The 16,045-nt window shown below is 35.5% G+C and overlaps 1 protein-coding gene across 4 annotated transcripts in view; it reads left to right on the plus strand.

The window, feature by feature from the left end:
- The window catches only part of GAPVD1 (GTPase activating protein and VPS9 domains 1), a 65,006-nt gene that overhangs the window by 24,643 nt on the left and 24,318 nt on the right, over window positions 1-16,045 (plus strand). For 2 of the 4 annotated variants that reach the window (XM_049895358.1, XM_049895356.1), the window contains exons 4-13: window positions 1,330-1,416; window positions 2,142-2,276; window positions 2,420-2,609; window positions 5,476-5,636; window positions 7,079-7,208; window positions 9,020-9,145; window positions 11,261-11,434; window positions 13,403-13,543; window positions 14,607-14,741; window positions 15,211-15,330. In XM_049895358.1, coding sequence (XP_049751315.1) covers window positions 1,330-1,416; window positions 2,142-2,276; window positions 2,420-2,609; window positions 5,476-5,636; window positions 7,079-7,208; window positions 9,020-9,145; window positions 11,261-11,434; window positions 13,403-13,543; window positions 14,607-14,741; window positions 15,211-15,330 — 1,399 coding nt within the window. The remainder of the gene's footprint in view (window positions 1-1,329; window positions 1,417-2,141; window positions 2,277-2,419; window positions 2,610-5,475; window positions 5,637-7,078; window positions 7,209-9,019; window positions 9,146-11,260; window positions 11,435-13,402; window positions 13,544-14,606; window positions 14,742-15,210; window positions 15,331-16,045) is intronic. The other 2 variants (XM_049895357.1, XM_049895359.1) reach the window with 1 other exon arrangement.

The following is a 16,045-nucleotide window of genomic DNA, read 5'->3' on the forward strand; positions in this document are numbered from 1 at the left end:
GATATATGTTCCTACCATTACTTTCCTTAAACTGTCCTAAATATTTGCTTAAGAAATAAAAGCAAATGTACTGAGATTTTAAAATATTGCTGTCATAGAACATTTTATTTTAGTTTTTATATGGAATCCTCACATACTTGAATGTACAGTTGATTAGATTTTCTAGAATAAGTCCACAATCCTTCCATGATTTCAAAATCCAGAATGATTGAAAACAGAGTGTCTTTTATACCTCATTTGGTAGTAAAACCTGACATGAAGCTAAATTATAATTGTTACTCCATTTATGCTAGTGAATACTTACGCGTTGCTGCAGAAACGTTAACATGTTTGATTACAGGGTGCAACCCTACTGGATGTGTTACACATAAGCACTAAATAACCCGTCTGAAATCTCCAAATTCTGAAATCTGGAACACTTTTGGATCTAAGAGTTTCACAAGGATTTTTAGATCTGTGTTGGCATTTATTTCATACTCATCTGAACTACTGAAGTCATGTTACTTTTTTTTAAGGGACTCTCTTAATCATAGCTTATACTCCAGAAATACTGTGAGGAAGAGACTGAGTTCATTCAGAACAGACTACATCTTTGGATTTTTTTTTTTTTTAAGCAATAGTGTTTTTCATGATCCATTAACTATAGTGATTAACTATATAGAAGTCCCTGAGATAAAGGTTTTAATATTTTATCATCTGTGAAGCAGTTTATTCTTATGATGTATTTATAGTTTTTGTCATTCTAATGGAGGTTGAATCATATATTTTCAAACTGAGTGAAAAGGGAAATTGTCCCAGATATTAAGATAATACTATATGTTAACGTTCAGCAGAGATCCTTTAAAGAGAGTGGTTTAATAGTTTACTTTTGGCAGTAAAGAACTTGCTCTGAGAATTCGTATTTACCAAATAATTGGCATTCCTTAGGAATCATTTGCTTTTAAATTTAGAAAAAAATCTACCTCAAGTGCTTTATAAATTACATAGGGAAAAGTCATAGTAGTTCGAGTAAGTCAGCTTTTACAAATTAATTAAAAAATTGTGAACACATGAAAAGAACAGTATTAGAAACATGTTTTTTATTTTCTAATGCTGATACAATATGTTAAAGACAATAAGCAAAAATTTCTACTTACTCTCTAAAGTCTTAATCTAAAAATAGTAAAAGCTAACATAGGTAAGCTATACGTTTTTGGGGGACCCATATTTTACGTGTCTGGTTAGGTGATAAGAATTTTACTGTGAAACAGATTTTTAGAATAGATAGAAAAGAAGAAAAATTTGTAAGCATTATAGCCTGTGTCTCCCTACTGCTGTTTTGGGTTACAGGTTGGCCGCCTTTTGCAGCAATTGGCAATGACTGGTTCTGAAGAGGGAGACCCCCGGACAAAAGGCAGCCTTGGGAAATTTGACAAAGTAAGAACTAAAGTTCTTTTCATTTACCCTTTATATAGCTGTGGTGAATACTAGGTTGGATCAGCAACATTTAAAGGAAGAAGTCACAAAAGATTACTAACGCTCACTTATATAAAGAGTATGGAGATGCCTCTGTAATGCAAATCAAAGAGCTATTAAGATTATTTTTAGAAGTTTGATTTTAAAAATATCAATAAATCAAACCTATAGGTATATGAACCAGCAATAATTATATAATTTTAAGCGTATTTTGTAAGTTAACATTTATGGCATTGTTCGATTAGTTTAAATAAGTTTAATTGATCATTTTTGAGTAGGCAGTACATTCAGTCTGGCTTAAAATTCAAAGTTACACAGTGAAGTTTCCCTTCCATCTCTGATCTCCAACCTTTATTTCCTCCTCAAAAGGTTTTTGATGTTACCTGTGTTTTGTCTATCCTTCAGAGATCTATATCTACTTATCTATATATATATAGATGTGCAAGCAAATTCCTATACGTATTCTCCCACTCACCCAACCTGTCTCTTTTCAAAATGACAGGATATGTGCACACTGCTCTTTACTTACCAGAATATCTTGGAGATTGTTCTATATCAGTACATAAGAGATTTAAATTTTTTTCTAATGTTGAGTTTTCAGGAAGTAAAACTTTTTGCATGCTTGTCCACCTTAATCAGAAACTTTGTTCCATTATTTTACTGCGATCTTGTCCTTTTTTTAACAGAGTTGTGTTGCTGCTTTCCTTGATGTTGTCATTGGGGGTCGTGCAGTGGAGACCCCTCCAATGTCCTCCGTTAATCTTCTGGAAGGGTTGAGCAGAACTGTGGTTTATATAACCTATAGTCAGCTTATTACTCTGGTAATGTCTTATTCTTTAATAAGATTTTCTCCGAAGTTACTTAGCTAAGCATGGGCAGAGTCATAGATGAGTACATTGTGTGAGAAATATATATTGTGTTTGAAAATTTGATTTTGTTAGCTAATAGTCTTCCACTTTGTCAGGTGAATTTTATGAAGAGTGTGATGTCTGGAGATCAACTGAGAGAAGATAGAATGGCTCTTGACAATTTATTGGCAAATCTACCCCAGGCGAAGCCAGGAAAAAGCAGTAGTTTGGAAATGACTCCCTATAATACTCTTCAGCTGTCTCCAGCAACCACTCCAGCAAATAAAAAGAATCGATTACCTATAGGTAAAGAGAATTTCTTATATTGGGGCTTTCTCTTAAATTTAATATTTCTTCATTAGCTGTTGTTATTGTTTAGTGTTTTAGAATATGGTTTTTAATAATTTGGAAGTCTTTCCCTTTGGCTTTCTAATGACGATTCAGTTTTCAAAAATCCCACCATATTAGTTAAGATTTGTCAGTAGACTTCAGTTTTATCTAGATGTATATCTTATAACTAACTGAAATCATGCCACTTACAGTACACTTTGTTTATATCTTAGAGTCTTGGAAAATTTTGAAAATGTCATTCCTTATAGCAGTTTTTAAAATTACGTAGCCCTCTGCTTTCGACAAAGTTCTAAGTAATATTAATCTAATAATAGTATAATAAAATCATACTATTTTAGAAGTTTCCATCAATAAAGTGAAAAATACAGTTACTATTTTTCCACTATTATAATTAATCTTTTATCAACTGAATGACAATATCTTAATGTTACTATAAAATAAAGTAGAAATTTCATTATGTTTTGTCAAATTCATTAATTTATTTAAGATTTAGGTTCAATTAGAATTTTAAAACATCTATTATCTCTCTGTATATATGCAAAAAATGAGCATATAGTATGTACCACACACTGGATAGGCACTTTGTAAATGTTCCGTTTAATCCACACAGAAATCCTGTGAGGGTGGGTGTAATCATTACCTTGCAGGTGAGACACTGTGCTAGACACTGAGGATATAAAGACCATTAGTACATGCCCCTCCTCTCAAGTTAGTTGCTCCTGGTCTAGTTGGGGAGAACAAGAAGAGACCAGTAGGCTTCGGTGTGCTGAGTGTTCTGATGGAAGTAAGCACACAGTGTGCTATGAGGACAGCTAACTTAGCCAGGTGGTGGTGGTATTAGGAGGATTCTGGAGTAGGAGAAGCCTGTATTTTTCTTGAAGGATGAATGGGAGTTAAAACAAGACAGGGAGAGAGTGTTTGGGTTAAGGGAGCAGTGCTCATTTCTTAATTAGGAGCTCAGCCAGTTAGTGAACGTGCATAGTTACTGAATTTTAGTAATTTTGAAGAGGAAGGTTTCATTTTTCAACTTCCATGAACTTCTTTATTAAGAACTGTCAGTTTCTTAAAATTAATTTAGTTTACATTTAATATAATACGTAATTTTATCATCAACAGAAATGTGGCCTCACAGGACTACAAGTCTTTGGTTTTCATCATCCCAAAATGTGAATTTTCAGACTTAAAAATAGAAAAAATAAAGTTTTACGCTCAGTGGTTTTTCAGTATTATAGGATATTTGCAACCTGTTAACATAAATGATTTTTGTTATGCCAGGGATTTTTTCCCCTCATGTTTCACTGCTATATATTCTTTAATTTTCTGTCACCAAGAAGTGTCATTAAATATGATTCTAATGGAAAGTAAATTTCAAATGTTTACTGAGTATTGTTTTGTGTAGTCATTTGACCTGGTCATTACATTTATTTCATATTTTTAAAAATGTATCCATTGTTCAAAGGGTTGATTTTCTTTCTGTTTAATGCTTTCGTAACCCAGGACAACAGTTAGCAGCCATTACTGCCTGGGATTCCTCAGCCACCAATCTTACTGCTCATATTACTCTAGTAACCCCATTTGGTGGGTAATAGGCTGTTCTTGCTCTTCGTACATATTTAAGAAATAGCTTATAAAATTGTGCTTCATATGCATGTTGCTTTTGCTTTATGTAAATTGCTATGTAAAATTTGATTACATGCATTTTTATAGAGTTACAAAGTTTGTTACTTAAGATTCATGTACCTGTTCATGAAGTTGAATTTAAGTTCACAATTCAGTAGAAGAGTGAGGGCCAGCAAATAAAAGCATGAGTGGGCTTGCTTTAGACTTAGAAATTGGTACGTGTTCTGAATATTGAAACTAAAAATGATTGACAAATAGATGCACAGTATTGTGGAAGGAAGATGGTTGCTTACATTTCTGATTTCTCTCGTCTTGAAATAAGTCAGCTTTTGCTCAAAGTGAAGTTGAAAAACTTTTGTTACTCTGGAGTATTTTTACTTTATACTTCTGATAATTCTACATGGAAATAGAATTTCTTTTTATTCTAGTTGTATTGAATTTTATTCAACCTGAAAGAAAATCGAAAATTGTCACAAACTAGCTAAACCTTCAGAAGATACTAAGTGTCCAAAAGTTCTTAAAAGATCTGTAGGATGGATCTTCAGAAACAAGAAAAAACATTTACAGGAAGAGGGAAAAACCAGAAGATCCTTTATTAATTTAGGATACTTCCATAAAGCGGAAGGGACCTCATATTTGAACATAGGGAAATCTATTCTTCTGCATCTGTGGAAAGAGATTTAAAAATTTCAAGAGGAAAAAATGGGTTTCAAAATGTATTTTGGCTTTGTCAGCAGTTGCCTAGTTATCATTTACATGCCCATTAGATTTCCATACGAAATTTTCTTGTGCTTATGAGTTCAGTTATTAACATGGGAGACCCATGGCAGTTAAATCATCTTACGGGAAAGATATTTGAGAATGTAAGAAATGAGAGGATGCTTTCCTTGTCGCCCCAAGTCTTCAGTTGATTGGGATGTGTTTGCTGTTCTGCTGGTGTGACCATCTGTGTGGCGCCCCCATCAGGTGGACTTGGAGCGTTGTTTCCGATAATCAGTTTTGAAGAAGAACCTGTATTAGTCAACAACAGTAGAGGAACTGGGAAGAGCTAGTCTTTTTTTTTTTAAATCCACATTTTCACCACTTTTTTTTGTGCATGCGCAAATGTTTTTAGAATAGAAAATACGTTTTTGAATTTAGTGTGCCATTTTCTTCATTTTGTCTTTTTCTCTAAATTATTTTATTTGAAAAATTTTATTAGCAACTCGGAGTAGAAGCCGCACCAATATGCTAATGGACCAGCATATGGATCATGAGGGATCATCTCAAGAAACCATCCAGGAGGTACAGCCAGAAGAGGTCTTGGTCATTTCCTTAGGGACAGGTCCCCAGCTTACTCCAGGAATGATGTCAGAAAATGAGGTATGAATGAATTGTTGCATTTAACTTGTAGCCATCAATGCTAAGAGATTTAGAATGTTTTTTCCTAATTAGTGATCACTTGCTTCTATAAATTAATATGCTTTAATGCATATTCTTCATTATCTTCAAGGAGCCTACTATGCCATACCATCAAACACTAAACTCCCTACGGACAGCACTGGAAGCCCTTTGCATTAATACACCTGTGTCACTGAAGCTGGTGAGCAGGTCTACACCAAAAGGAATTTTCCTAGTAGTAGTAGAAGAGATAGAAAGCCAGGAAGTTGTGGTATGGAAGTTGAAGGAACTCTTCCAGTGACCTGTAGGAAGTGTTTTGTGTTTATTTTCTTTTTAGTCATATTCCTGCTTTAGGAAGGGCCGAAATTACTTGAGAAGTAACTTTTCTATCCTTTGGCTGGTCAGGAGGAAATGGAAGAGATAACTGAGAAGAAAACTAAGAAGTAAAATATTTTGAAGAAGTAGGAGTAGCAGCATGGGAATCAGTTTCGAGATACTTTTAAACAGAAGAGATTGGGACAGAGGCAAAAGAAGAAATCTTGGTTATCTAAAAGTGGGGGCCCCTTCTCATAGATTGTGACCTCCTGAAAAAGAAGCAGCATCTTATACTCAACAGTGATTGATTATCATTCAAGAAAACTCATTCCTGGCTTGGGAAGAAGAAGCCAGTTAATAGTGGTTGATAAAGTGGCGATGGTGGTGGGTAAAGCTGTGTTGGGGACTGTGGTATGGCTAGTAGGGAAGAGGACTCTCAAAGTGAATAGTGGAATAGGGAACTCCAAAACTCCATCGTGACACCATGAAAGTATTGAGTAAGTTGGCAGAAACTGCCAGAGTCAACTTTTTCAGAACTCTGGAATGTAATTTCAACAGTCTTAATATGTTCAGTTTGGTGACATTAAATACGTTCATCATGTTGTTCAACCATCACCATTAACTGCTTTGAATTTTACCATCATCCTTGACAGAAGCTCAGTGTCCCTCAGGAGTTCTGTCTTCCTTTCCCCCTCTTTCCTGCCCATCCTTGGTAATCACTAACAAACTTTGATTTCTGTGTAGTTGATATTCTAGATATTTCATGTAAGTGGGATCATATAATATTTGTCTTTTTGTGACTGACTTATTTCACTCAACATATTGTGCCTCTGGGTGGACTCAAACCACCAACCATTCTGTTAGCAGTCAAGCACTGCCCAGGGCCTCCCTAACACTGGAAGGGCGATTGAAAGGCATAGATTCAGTTATTGTAACTGATATTCTTTTATTCCAGGGGTACTTAAGAAGCTTGAATAGAACCTTATAAGTTGGTTTTAGTTAATACTGATAATTTAAGATTAAAAAGAACTTAAATATGGATTTGCTGTGGTTTATTTTCTTATCAGTAATCTTTCAGTTGTGATAAACTATTGGTATTTGTTTTTCAGGTCCTAAATATGCAACTTTCTGATGGAGGGCAAGGAGATGTCCCTGTTGATGAAAACAAACTCCACGGTAAACCTGATAAAACCTTGCGCTTTTCCCTCTGCAGTGATAATCTGGAAGGAATATCTGAAGGTGAAGGGTTACTTCATTCAAGGAGTTGTGTGATTCAAGTAGTATTTGTTGTGTGTTCTTTAAAGGAGCCTTATAAATTATAATTAGGCCATCTATACCTCTCACTGAGGAGAGTAATGAAATTTTCCTCTAAGGAGCTTGAACATTTGGCTGTAAAGATTGTTATTTGACTAAAATTAAGATTGTAGGAGACCTTGGATGCTATAAAATGGAGAGGATGTAAGTCATCATTGAGACTTAAATAGAACATCACCGGGTTTTGTGTCTCCAGAATTAATATACACCAAAGCTTATAGAGCTCCTTTAGAGGGATATAATGCATGTTTAAATGGAAAAAGATAGACTCACAAGTATTTCAGAATGTTGTGTATAGTTTTTAATGATCTGTATTTCTTTCTTCACATATTCTCACAACTTTATGAAATAGAAACAAGCATTGAAAATGGAAATAGGAAAGAAAATTAAAAGCCAAGACTGTGAAGTGAGAATATGTCATTCCATGTACTACAACACATTTTTTTTTTTAATGGAAAAGGTTTGCATTTACTGACATTTAAAAATAAACATGAAATGTAATAACTTTTCCTTTTATCTAACTTTTTAAAAAAAAAACACGTAACTAAATATTTTCATTCCAAAAAATGCGGTAAAGAAACTGAATCATCTGTAATCTCACCATTCTGGTAATAGCAGTTAACATTTTGGTATATTTATAGCAAAATTCAGCTTATACTTTTTATAATCTTTTTTTGTTTTGTGTAGCAGTATAACATTATTTCCTTTGGTAATTTAACATTCTTAAATAACAAGGTTTTTAATGACTGTTTTCTTTACCTTCACATGGAGATATCATAATTTATTTAATCATTTTTCTATGATTAAACATTTAGATTGCTGCTACTTTGCAGATATTATAAGAAACCCTGCAGTGAGCAACCTTAGATTAATTTTTGAATATTTCCTTAGAATAAATTCCTAGAAACAGAATTGCAGGCTCAAAGAACGTGTGTGTGTGTGTATTACACACACATACACTTAAACATACATATATATTTTTTAAATAGACTTTATTTTTTAGAGCAGTCTTAGGTTTACAGAAGAGTTGTACAGAATATACACAGTTTCCATATGATCCCTTTCCCCTCACCCCACATACATAGTTTCCCCTGTTAACAACGTCCCTGCATTAAACCAAAAACCAAACCAAACCCATTGCTGTCAGGTCAATTCTGACTCAGAGCGACCCTGTAGAAAAGAGTAGAACTGCCCCATAGGATTTCCAAGGAGCAGCTGGTGGATTCGAACTATCAACCCCTTTTGGTTAGCAGGGTGAGCTCTTAACCACTGCACCACCAGGGTCCCTCATCTTGGATTAGTGTGGTATGTTTGATACAGTTGATTATATGATATTGATACATTATTATTAACTAAAGTCACCCTCTTGTACAGTTGTATGGGTTTTGACAAATGCATAATTATCACGTATCCACCATTATAATATCATACAGAATAGTTTCACTGCCCTAAAAATGCCCTGTGTTCCACCTGTTCATACCTCCCCACCTGCCCTCTGAACCCTTGGTAGCCACTGATCTTTTCACTGTCTCTATAGTTTTGCCTTTTCCAAAATGGCTTATAGTTTCAGACTGTCTTCTTTCACTTAGCAATGTGTAGACATATATGTTTTTAAGGCACAAATGTCGTATTAAAAGCACTTTAGTTAGTCTTTAGTCTCTGTTCAAAGCATGAAAAATTGATGGTGGCTCATGACTGTTTTAAAACAATTACTCACAGTAAAAACATTTCTCTAGGTCCTTCAAATCGCTCCAATTCAGTGTCCTCTCTAGACCTGGAAGGAGAGTCTGTATCAGAACTTGGAGCAGGACCTTCTGGGAGTAATGGAGTTGAAGCTCTACAGCTATTAGAACATGAACAAGGTAAAGTGAAGTTGAACACAGTTGCTCAAGTAGCAGAGAATTTACCTGGTTGTAAAATAAACAGTGTGCTTGCATGTAAATTGGCTATATTCAATAAGAGAATAAATTTAGCTATATAAAGACCATTAAACTTGCATTTATTTATAGTTTCTTCAGTTCTTAAAAATGTGTTTAGTTGGTAAGTGAATTGTTTAGGCTTAAATTACATAGAATAATTAACAAATATTACTTTAAATTCTGTAATATTTGATATTTCAGTTGTATAGTAATTAAGGGATGCAAGGATAAATACTCAGGGCTCAAGGAACTTGCAGTAGAATTGGGAATGGTATACAAATTATTAAAAGTGTTATAAAAGTGCTTTGGCAGTTCTCAGTGACAGGTACTTGTGGTTGAAAATGTAAGAGAAAGCTTACTGGGAGAAATACTAGCCTTAATGACTGGCTGGCATTGGGCTGGCAGAATTGGAGAGAGGTCATTCTAGGTGAAGTAATAATATAAGCCAAGTCACAGAGGTGGGAAACCATAGTACTTACTCAGGAACTATCCATTAGGAGAATAAGGAGAGAGTTAAGGATTGAAAAACTTGGTGGATCCCTACTGTAGAGAGAAAGAAGTCTGTGTTTTAGTAGCAAGCCAGAAGCCATTGAAAGTTTTTGGTTCGCTGAGGATGAGGGGGTAAAGGTGATATCATCCTGTGCTTTAGGAAGATTAATTTGAAAAAGTTCTTTGGATTTGTTTATTTAAATACCATTGGTGGCCTTCAAGAGAATGGTGAGGGCAACAGGATTTGAGGCAGTGATTCTTAGACTTTGTTATTAGTTGCCATCAAGTTGATTCCTACTTATGGCGACCAATTGTGTGCAGGGCGGAACTGCTCCATAGGATTTTTAAGACTGTGACCTTTTGGAAGCAGATCACCAGGCCTATCTTCCAAGGCCACTCTGGGAGAGTTCGAACCACCAACCTTTCTGCTAGTAGACTTTACTGTGTATAAAAATTACCTAGAGGGTTTTTTTAAATGCCATTTCTCAAGTCTCACTTCTAAAAATTCTCTTTCGGCCCATTTTTAGAAAGGAAAAGAGTATTGCCTTTGGAGTGTTTATGGCTTGAATAAAAATAATGCTTTTTTGGATTGGTTTATCAGTGTATCAGTTAGGATTAAATTTGCTGCAAATAACAGAGAAACCTAAAATAATATATTGGTTTAAGACAAAAGTTGAAGGGATATCACCTTTTTAACAAGCCATCTAGGTGATTCTCACGCTTTGAGAAACAAGAAGTGAATTGAGGCAAGTTGCAGACTGCTTCTCACTGGTCAATGGAAGAGAGAAAAACTCTAGAATGGTGAGGGGTAGGTATCCAAGTCAGTTGAAAATTATTACTATTCTCCTTTAATATGAGTTTATCAGTTAACTATTGCCGCAGTAATGCTACATAACAAACCACCCCAGATATTAGCGATTTAAAACAATAAACATTTATTTTCGCTCTCAAGTCTATGGGTCAGTTGGGTGATTCTTCTGATTTTGACTGAGCTCATTCATGTATTTGTGGTTACCAGTGGTCAGGTAGGGAGAACTGCTAAACTTGACTGGGGGTCAGCTGGTCTGCAGGAGTCTGGCTCTTCTAAGATGACCTTGACTTTGTTCCATGGGATCCCTCATTCTCCAGCAGGCTAATTTAGGCTTGTTCTCATGGGAGAAGCAGGAGTGAGAGAAAGCAGAAGTTTATAAGGTCTCTTGAGGTCTAGGCTCACAGTTAGTACACTTCCTCCTCACCCTGGTGACCAAAGCAAGATACAAGGCCAGTGCAGATTCAAAGAGAAGGGAGATATATCCCATCTGTTATTGGGACGAGCTTCAGAGTCACCCTGCAAAGGAAGTGGATACAGGGAGATAATTGATTACATCAACAGCCCCAGTTAATCTGCTGTAAGGGGGAGTACATATGTTCAGAGATGGATGCATCCATGAGGAAATAATTCAGTACTTAGTGTCCAATGTTAATGATAAAACATGTAACTTGAAATTCAAAAACATAAAGTTCTTTAAAGTTGATTAAAAAGTCATAGCTATGCTACCTTTTTAAAGTGTTTGATTTTGATTTTGGCAGCCACAACACAAGATAATCTTGATGATAAGCTAAGGAAGTTTGAAATTCGTGATATGATGGGCCTAACAGATGATAGGGACATATCAGAAACAGTGAGTGAGACTTGGAGTACAGATGTCTTGGGAAGTGACTTTGACCCTAACATTGATGAAGATCGCTTGCAGGAAATTGCAGGTAACTGCCATTTAATGTCTTTGGAAGATTGCTGTTTAGATACTCATATATCCACTGACGCTTCATGAAGTGCAGCTTGAGTGCTTTGACAAACATGGTGTACGTATTAGCACCAGTGGGGAGCCTATGATAACTGTATGTAGCAAGGCATTTTTGTACTTAAATATAGTGTTCTTCCTTTTTCCATTTAACACTCCCCTCCCATCCAAAAAAGAAAGGAAAACCAATCCTTCCAGTTAGCTTTTGATCAAGTCTTGTCTGCAGGGTATAGTGTATGTTCTTAGTCTGTCTATGATTAGCATATTCTCCTTTTGAGACTGAATGCCTTACCTTAAGATGAAAATTCTTGCAGATTATAGCCATAAAATCTTTTGGCATAACATGATACTAAAAGTTCCCTAAAAATATTAACTCATCTCTGAAAAGATTAATTCTGTTCCAAAGGGTAGCCAATTTTTTTCTTTTTTTATGTCAAGTTTGTTGAGATATAATTTAAATTAAAATTCACAACCTTTTCAGGGTACTGTTCTATGAGTACTGAAAGGGTTTGGCAGTTTTGTAACCACCACCTTGATTTCCATTTTAAATCATGCAAATTTGCAAACAAATAAAAGAAAGAATACTATAATGAGCCTATTTTGCCCATCACTCAGCTTCAGCAGCTACAGCCACACATGGCCATTTTGTTTCATCTTTACTGCCACCCACTACCCTTTTCTCCCCTCCCCCCATTATATTTAGGCAAATTCTAGACGTTATTTTATTTGTAATTAGTGCATGATATATCTTTAAAAGGTAACTTTTACCAATAATTTTATTTGTAATTAGTGCACGATATATCTTTAAAAGGTAACTTTTACCAATAATTTTTTTCCAAAACTTTTCATGCCCTGAAGTACAATCATTTTTTATTGAGCCTAATCGGAAGTAGTAGAGCAGCCTGAGTGTGGGTATTTTTAATGCACGTGTACACTAATGTTTAATCCTTTCTATTTGTATTTTTGGAAACCCTGGTGGCATAGTGGTTAAGAGCTACGGCTGCTAACCAAAGGTTCGGCAGTTCGAATCCGCCAGGTGTTCCTTGGAAACTCTGTGGGGCAGTTCTCCTCTGTCCTATAGGTCGCTATGAGTCGGAATTGACTCGATGGCACTGGGTTTGGTTTTTGGTATTTGTATTTTTAAGTGGTGTAAATAGTAATTGGTTTTACATTACTTTGTTCCGGATGTCAAAGTAATATTTTTTCTGGCAGTGGCTGTATTTGAACAATAGACTGTATTTGCAGTTGAATGAACACTCTAGAGGAGGTGTGTATTTTACTGCAAATATGTTTTATTGCTCTGAGTATGTGGCTAATGTGCTGGAAGATAGCATATTTGGCCAGTATAACTCTCTGAGGTTAAATCTGTCTGAGTGTTTTTAATTTTTGTCAAAACCCCATTGCCATCAACTTGTTTCAGACTCACAGTGAGCCTATAAGACAGAGTAGAACTGCCCCATAGAGTTTCCAACTGTAAATGTTTACGGAAGCAGACTGCCGCGTCTTTCTCCCACAGAGTGGCTGGTGGATTTGAACTGCTGACATTTTGGTTAGCAGCCGAGTGCTTTTAACTACTGTGCTACCAGAGCTCCTCTTAATCCTTATAGGACTATAAATTTTAGAAAGATATTAGGGACACATATAAACTTTGTTGTAAAACCAAGGTGAAAGTTAGTTGAAATGACTTAGTAATGTGTGTTTTATCTGTGGAGAAAAAGATGAATAGGAGGAAACTGATGAAAAGGAAGCTGAACCACTGTGACCAAAGTGAGAAATTTGTGTTATTGATTGAAATTATTCTTGCCTTGGCTTCTTTCTTGTGGGTAGTAGAGAGAAGATTTTCTTAGCTTAGTGTTTGGTCTTTCTCCGTTGTCCCTGCCCTTTCCAGCAGGATCTTCCATTAATCCTTTGCTCCCTACCGGTTACACAGGTGCAGCAGCAGAGAACATGTTAGGCAGTTTGCTGTGCCTACCAGGTTCAGGGTCAGTGCTTCTTGACCCCTGCACTGGTTCTACCATATCAGAGACAACCAGTGAAGCTTGGAGTGTAGAGGTATTACCAAGTGACTCAGGTTAGTGTGTTGTCATTGTCTACTTTTTCATTTGCACAGAAGTTTTAAATGTGAGGCATCTTAATTTCTATTTTATGTACATTTAGTCAAATATGCATTTGACAAGTATGAGGCAATCACTTATTGAGAATTCCAAATGAAAAATTAGTTTAGGTTATTTTCTATCCATTAAGAAAAAATGCAGCATTGGATGGCATAGGCTAAGATGGTAGGTGCTGTCTGACTCTCTCTTCAGTTATTTTGGAAGCAAATGTTAGTATAACTCATCAGGGTTCCGTGAGGGACCTCACAGGATAGAAATAGCAACACAGCTCAAATCCTAAGTGGTTGGGTGCCCAGTAAGCATGTTTAGGTTTATTGCAGGGGAGAACTTAACTCTTTAAAAGATGTTTAATATATTTTTGTAATACATTGAAATTGAGACTTTGGAGTCCTGAGAATTATTCTGTGCAGAATTATTATAAATGTATTTGAAGTCTTTTGTGTTTTTTCGTATGCATTATATTTCAACTTTTCTTGATTTTGAAGTCTTCAAATAAATGTGAACTATTAGAATGCAGATATAAGTAACTATATATCTGTATTATGTTCTATCTGATTTCTTTGGCTCAAGAATAATTAAGTGATCCTTGACTGTACTTCATAATGTTAAAGCATTCAGTTAAATGCTAATAACCTTTACGTAAAGAGACAGTGGGTCTAGCTCACCATCTGTGGAGCATGCATAGGAGTTTTTAGGAAGTGGTTGATTTAATGCCAACCATACTGTATTCGCTTGTCCAGTGTCCAGTTTATATTTTAGCCAGCAGCATACTTTATGAGATTAATGATCTGGAAACAGTATTCATCTGTGCACAATGAACTGGCCTGTATTGGGACAGAACTGACAATCTTGACTCTGCTACCACTTGGTCTAACTAACTGTGTAGCTGGTCCAGACTTATAAATCTGTTTACACTGATTTCATTCATGGCCTGGTAGCTTTCGTCATCTGGGTCACAAAAGCTGAAACTGTGGCACGCTAACAGAATCACTAATGTAATACTTCGTGTCTTCTATTTAGAGGCCCCAGACCTAAAGCAGGAAGAGCGTCTGCAAGAACTGGAGAGCTGTTCTGGACTGGGTAGCACATCTGATGATACGGATGTCAGGGAGGTCAGTTCCCGCCCCAGCACACCAGGCCTCAGTGTTGTGTCGGGTATGTCTGTCTTGTTTTAAGGAATAAGGATTTGCGGTGTGCTGCCTCCCCTGCCCCCATTTATAAAGTTGATATTAAAGAGATGTTTTATTTAAGAGTTGAGTAATTTCCAGGAAACAAAATTATTTCTATGAGACCTAAAATCTACGAGAACTTAATATGTGACTTTTATAGAGCCTTTGAAGTAATTGGTGAACAGTCTGTGTAGTATGTTCCCTCTACAACTTTTTCTCTGTTCTTGGTAGCCTCTGCTACTGTATTTAGTTATCACATGATAATTCTGATTATGTTGTCCAAATCAAGTATGTTTAAGCAATAGTAGGATAAAGGATGTAATATTAAACATCTCACCAGTACAGAACTGAGACACTCGAAATTTGAGACTGTTTAAATTTCTCCAAACTTCATTTACTTTTTGTGTGGTTATTCTGTTGTTCTTGGTGTTTATTTCTTACTATTTTTTTTAAAGGCATAAGTGCAACCTCTGAGGATATTCCCAATAAAATCGAAGACCTGAGATCTGAATGCAGCTCTGATTTTGGGGGTAAAGATTCTGTCACTAGTCCAGACATGGATGAAGTAACCCATGGTAAGAAGGGCAAATGAGAATGGCTTTTTTTAAATGATCAGATCTGTGGGAGAAATGGCACTCTTATACATTGCTGGTGATAGTATATCAATTGGTATAAGAACTTGGGGCATAATTTAGCAGTATGTATTTAAAACCTTAAATGTTCTAAATTTGGCCCACTTAATCCACTTCTTAGAATCGATTATAAGGAAGCATTTCCATGTATGGAGAACATCTTATGCACAAAGATATATTCTTCATAATATTTATATTAGCAGAGAATTGGAAACAACTTACAATTAAAAAATAGAATGATTAAGTGTATTTTGGTATAACCGCTCATTAGAATTTATATATCTATTTTTTCAACACTTTAAAAAATATGAAATAACTTGAAGAAATACCTAAAACATAATATTAAATGAAAAAAATTTTTTGTAAAATTTTATATACAAGATAATAAAATGCTTAAAAAAAAAAAAAAAACCTGTGCATAGAAAAAGAGCTGGAAAGAAATACCAAAATGCTAACAGTGGTTTTATATATTGGGTCCTGGGTTTTGAAGTACCTTGTCTTTTTTTATATTTTTATTTGCTCTAAACCAGGATTTCTCAACCTCAACATTGGTGACAGTTTGGGCCAGATAATTCTTTGTTTTGGGGGTTGATCCTGCTCACTATAGGATGTTTAGTGACATTCCTATTCTTTAACAACAGCACCCCCCCCCGCCCCA

This window comes from Elephas maximus, chromosome 9, assembly GCF_024166365.1.
Source record: "Elephas maximus indicus isolate mEleMax1 chromosome 9, mEleMax1 primary haplotype, whole genome shotgun sequence".
NCBI lineage: Eukaryota > Metazoa > Chordata > Mammalia > Proboscidea > Elephantidae > Elephas > Elephas maximus.